General features: G+C 39.1%; 1 protein-coding gene across 1 annotated transcript; it reads left to right on the top strand.

Moving 5' to 3' along the window:
* Positions 1 to 3,941: 3,941 nt before the first annotated feature.
* LOC145820349 (uncharacterized) lies at positions 3,942 to 5,569 on the top strand. Its single transcript, XM_082915692.1, has one exon. The coding sequence runs from the start codon at positions 4,547 to 4,549 to the stop codon at positions 5,357 to 5,359; it is 813 nt and encodes a 270-aa protein (XP_082771818.1). The 5' UTR covers positions 3,942 to 4,546; the 3' UTR covers positions 5,360 to 5,569.
* The last annotated feature ends 515 nt before the right edge of the window (positions 5,570 to 6,084 follow it).

Genomic DNA, 6,084 nt, shown 5'->3' with positions numbered 1-6,084 from the left:
ACAAATGTTTGGATATCTACTTCCGAACGAAACATAAATGTTCACATATCAACTGTCAAATGAGTTTTTTGTTCAAACAATTGATTTTTGTTCAAAATTTGATATTCGAACATTTTGTTTTTGTTCGGAAGTTGATATCCGAACGATACAAATGGCGTGTACTGCGATAAAGTAGGGTGTGTGAATAGAATTACCCTATATTCAAGGCTTCCATTAACAGATTCGTCGAAGACATTAGTACTATAACAGTGGCTCTCATCACATTGATTGCGTCTGTCCTTTCAGGTAGGGATGGATTGCTTACTATTTCTTTTTGCAGCCATAAGATATAACAAGAGAATATGACAGCAGCCATACTGGACTAATAATGCATTCTATGGTTTTAAAGAAAAAGTGCATTCTATGTTATTTGCCATGTTCCCCTACTAAATAATTAATTGAGAACTAATTAGCTTATTAGGCCTGTGCCATCTCCAAATTATTGTGTCCAACTTGATTAGCTGTTTTACTGCCTCTTCTGATGCAATTCTTTGTCATATAGTTGTCATTCACAAAACTTATTTTATAAGAGCTAAGCATGCAATTAAGAATTTCAACTGCCATTAAATCTGATATAAGGGTTCTGGATTCCACAACTCCACCCACGTTGATCATTCATACCAATAGACATGTTGTGACAACTACAAATCACAACAACAGATACCTTACAGCTGAAATCAAACTGAAGAATGATGGGATCAAATGATCCATTCATCATACAATCATAATGAACCAAAACAAAAGGAGAACACTCCATAATGTTCCCTCATCTTCAAAAGCCACCCTACATGCAGCTATACATCTATTGTAGATAAAAAATAAAAGTAAAATAAAAACTTTTCTATGTGCACCAAAAAAAAAATTAATAAGCTTTATAATTGACAAATACCCAATCCATTTATCATGCTTTCAAAACCAAGTAAGAACCACAACATTCTCTTTAGAGCTTATGGGTTGAGAAAAATTGATAAAAGTTTTGGTGAACCCTCAATCGAGAAAATTCAACTGAGCACAACCCTTCATGTTGCAATATAAGGTTCATAAGAATAAATACTACTTACATGTAACAAAACATTCTTGGTAACAAGCATATCACTGAGTGGACTGTTGGTAGCAAGCATATTTCTAAGCATTCTTTTACCTTAAACCATATAATGGTAGTAGATTGTATCTGCAAATATTACGTACTTTCTCCTTTTGGCAAGAACTCTCATCCCACCATCACATTTACTCATCCATTGTTCCACTTTGGGATGTACCAAAATAGTTGTTGACTATGAAGTATGGGTACTTCGACAAATATGCCATACCCGTACCGGATACTTACTGGCATATGGTACTTCGTATGATATTTCTGCATATGTATTAAGTATACGAAACACGTATCAAAATTTTTCTTTTTAATTTGTTTAGCGTACCTAAATGTATGTAGTATATACCCAAGCCGTACCGTAACTCAATCGAAATAATATTTTCTTCTACTATATAGATAAAATTCCTTTTACTAGATTTCTTTTTTATTTTTAGTTTTATACTTAGTATGATTTTAAAATTAAGTTATGGTTTGTAAATTATTTAATATAATGACATTTAATTTTCATTTATACCTTTACTTTTGGCATTAAATGTTAATAGTAGGTTGAATCTTAACAAATTAAATAATTTAAACAATTTTTACATTACTTCAAATTAAAAATAAATACTTTTTTACGAACATACCAAGCCATACACGTACCCTACTTTTTTTTGGATTTTACCATATCAATATACCCATATCGTGCCAATGCCAGTACCAGTACTCGTACCCGTGCTTGTTGATCTTGAAAGGTCAAGGTACTTGATCTTAAGGTTTTACAGTAGTATCCTTTCTAGACAAATATGAATGCATTTAATAAAGGAAGACAAAGTGATAAAGGGTTAGTTTGTAAATATTATTTACAAACTACATTAAATAAGTGTAAACACATCCAATGTTCTCTCCTTAAAAAAATTGATTTTTTTTTGCAGCTAACAAAAGAGGAGAGGGGGGGTTGTTGGTGTGGGGCGGGCGATAGAGGTAGTATTTCAATAACTGCTAATGCATCCCCTCTAGATAGGTTGAAGCTCTCCTCTAATGCCGACTAGCTAATTCTTTTGTCATCCAAAATTCCAAATGCCTTTTCACTTCCATGTTCTGGTAAATTTTCAAACTACGCAGCTTTTCAAAAGAGAAACTACTTAGAAAAGAGCTTCCACTTTTCTATATTAGGTGCAGTAGAATTCCATAAAACAAAATTATTTACACAGGTTTTCAAATGAAGAAAAAATACAGAAGAATGAGACTTTCTTGTACAATTTCCACCATCATCATTCTTCAGTCAAGATAATATCATACTTTGTAAAATATATTGATGTATATTATTGATTGATATAATGTTATATATATTACAAATGGTGAGTGGCTCATTATATAGGAGAGGGTGAGTGTAGTAGGTGAGGAGTAGGTGAGGAGTAGGTGGTGGTAGGTGATGGTAAATTGGTGGTAAGTGATTGTAAATTTTAACAGCCCCCCGCAAACTCAAGGAGGATAGAAACTAACCAACTTGAGTTTGGAGAGAGTAACAAAACAAGAAAATACATAAAAATAAAAGAGGATAGGAGACACTGTATGGTCGTGTCAGACCATTGGTGAAGACACTGGATGGTGGTATCATAACGTTGTAGAGGACACTGTATGGTGGTGTCATAACGTTGTAGAGGGCACTGTATGGTGATGTCATAACGGTGTAGAGGACACTGGATGGCGGTGTCAGACCGATGTAGAAGACAGTTTATGGGGTCATGTCGGACCGTTGTAGAAGACAGTTTATGGGGTCATGTCGGACCGTTGTAGCAGACAATGTTGTGACAGTTGTTGTGACAGTTTACGGAGTCTTGCTGGACCCTTGTAGAAACTAACCGGAATCAATGTCGGGACAGTTTACAGAGTCTTGTCGGACCCTTGTAGAAACTAACCGGAATCAATGTCGGGACAGTTTACAGAGTCTTGTCGGACTCTTAAAAAGTCGCACCCTCAAAAGGTGTGCCCAATCTTTCAAAAGGCGTGCCATCAAAAGGCGTGCCCAATCCATAAAAAGGCGTGCCAGATATGATGGCGAGGCACGTGAGTGCCTTGGCTGGCGCGCCCGTTTGTCGTCTGGCGTCAAGTGGCGCGCGATACGCGTGGCTGCCTCGGCTATTTAACCAAGGGTGAGGCAGAGGCTGTGCATACCAGTCTGAAACCGCTGAAACCAACCCGTCTCTGAAAAAAAACTCTGCCTCTTCGGAGAGAGAAACTTTGGAACACTTTGTAACCCAGAAAATGGCTTCATCTTCCCGCGGTCTGCTCACCCTCTTTCCCGACCTCAACGAGTCAACAAGAGAGATAACTGGTGCGGTGGCACTGGAACCTCAACCAAGCGCCCCGGAGTTTGCTCCGTTGAACTTTCCGATGCGGTCGGTGGAGCAAAGAATGGCAGTGCAGTCGGATGTGGAAGCCAATCAGTATACATTGAAGTCATGTGTGGAAACCATGACTGCGGTTACAAACTTGTCGAACCGGCTGCAGAGTAGGGCAAATGAGGTGCAGCAGTTAAACTCCCAGCTGGCTCTGCTCCAACGCATGTATAAGGATGCGCGAGCAGAGATAAGTGTGCTAAAGGCAGAAAATAAGGAGCTGAAGCGGAAGGCCACCGTGATGTTCCGTTTTGGAGGTCCGCCATATGCTGCAGTGGAGGAGCAGGGAGTAGTGATCATGCCCAGTGGAGTGGGAAATACAGAGGCAACACCGGCAAGGGCCGCCCAGGACGGAGGCAAGAAGAAAAGACCGGCGGCAGAGTAGAGAAGGGAAAAATCCCACTGTGGATGTGGTTGTGTTGTTTTTTTTTTTTTTTTTTTTTGGTGTAAAATTGTGATCGGGGTTGATCCCCTGATATGAATAAAATGACAAGATTGTGAAAAGCTATTGGTGTTATTTTGTGGTGTTGTTTTTTTTTTTTTTTTTTTTTTTTTTTTTTGGTGGAATATAAAAAAAAAAATAATAATAATAAGAGAATGGAAAAACGGGGGATGCTCACTAACCAGGAGAGGGAAAATATATTATAATAAAAATATATATATATATTAAAATAAAAGAAAAGGGTGAAAGAAGGTGGGTGGAATAAATTAAGAGAAAGGGGAGATATGATTAAAGTGGGTTTGAAAGTGGGAAAAAGATGAGAGAGAGGGATGTCCCGCATATTGATGGTGGGTCTTGATGCAGCTGGTATTGCTGGTGGCTCAATTAAGGGTTATGGGTGTCCAGGTCACTCCATTACAGCGACAAAGGTTACAGGAGGTTGGATCCTTGAAGGTCAAAAGCGCTGGATAGATAATGACCAATATAATATATCATACTATAATAATATAATATATTATAATAGGACATACCAGCCCACAGAACTTAGAAACCACCACCAGTAACCGTGGGCCAAATTACCACCCACGTGAAATGTATCGGGAATCTCATCTTGGCAAGTGGCTTCCTGCTTATGACGGAAGAAAGAGCTTGTATACTGCGGGTCCTCTCCCTTTCACTTCAAAAGAGTTCAAAATCACTCTCATTGATGAAGATGATGGAACAGGCGGTGCTAGGAGAGAGAGGGAATTCAGAGTTGTGATAAAATTGGCTGCACGTGCTGACCTGCACCATTTGGGGTTGTTTTTACAAGGAAGGCAGGCCGATGCACCGCAAGAAGCTCTCGCACTGGGGTTTGCATTCTGTCTCTCTCTGCTCAGTCTCAGCTCAAAAGCTATGGAGAAGTGTTACCCGACTGCGAGCGAGGAATACAAGAAGGCTATTGACAAAGCCAAGAGGAAGCTCAGAGGCCTCATCGCTGAGAAGAACTGTGCTCCGATAATGCTCCGTCTCGCATGGCACTCTGCTGGACTTACAGTTGATCATCCTATCATGACAACCACTGATTTTTGGACATCGCATGAGTGCTTGCTCTTGCCTTATGAGCAGTCACTTACCAGGATGGATTCAACTTCCGGCTGGTACTATGATTGGGCTGCTCATATCCTCTGGGCTGGAGAACGAACTCGGCAACTTGATGGTGCCCATGTTGAGTTCTTGAGAGGAATGGCTAATCCCCTTGGAATTAAGGTGAGTGACAAAATGGACCCAAATGAGCTGGTTAAGCTTATTGAGATATTGAATCCTCAGAACAAAACAGGGAGGATTACAATTATTGCAAGAATGGAAGAGAGAGACAAGAGTTCAGTTATGGAATTTGTGGCAGCGGATGGGAGGTATGTGTAGAGGTCCGGCGGGCGGCCAAGGCGAGGCTGCCGCCCGCCGGTGAAGCAGAATTATTAGATTCTAAACCTGCTCTGATACCATGTAAAATATATTGATGTACATTATTGATTGATATAATGTTATATATATTACAAATGGTGAGTGGCTCATTATATAGGAGAGGGTGAGTGTAGTAGGTGAGGAGTAGGTGAGGAGTAGGTGGTGGTAGGTGATGGTAAATTGGTGGTAGGTGATTGTAAATTTTAACATACTTTATCGTTTATATTAATTTGTAACATTTGACTTCACATTGCCACCAGTTAAGATTTTACAGTCTCAGATAGATTATTTAAGTAATTTGTTAGTAGTTTTGGCTTCTAAATAGTTGGATAATGAATGGCTGATGACCTTAATTATAAATAAACAAATGCAGGAAGCAACCTCTGTATGAAGGAATAAATTGGCCACTATTAGCTCTGTTATTTACAGCATGGTTCCAGCTTTAACATGTGAACTATAGTGGAGGGACAGAATTAGTTTCATATGGCATTTTTGAAATGACACAGATGCATCTGCCTACCATCGTTTTACATGGTTCAAAGCCATATAAAGGAGACTTGCATTAGATAGTTGAACCCAGCATAAAGTCTTCTGTACAATCCAACTGAACATAATTCCACCATAAAGATAAAAAATAAAAAAAATCTGCCATAATTCCAATCCCAGCTTCAGAATCAGAGTATAGG

Source organism: Camellia sinensis, chromosome 2 (genome assembly GCF_055761805.1).
Source record: "Camellia sinensis isolate YWXY chromosome 2, ASM5576180v1, whole genome shotgun sequence".
NCBI lineage: Eukaryota > Viridiplantae > Streptophyta > Magnoliopsida > Ericales > Theaceae > Camellia > Camellia sinensis.
Note: the sequence above shows the minus strand (reverse complement) of the source record. Positions and strands in the feature narration are given on the sequence as shown.

What these genes read in the sequence shown, in the direction of transcription:
- LOC145820349 (XM_082915692.1), top strand. Translation starts at nt 4,547, where the DNA reads ATGTATCGGGAATCTCATCTTGGCAAGTGGCTTCCTGCTTATGACGGA.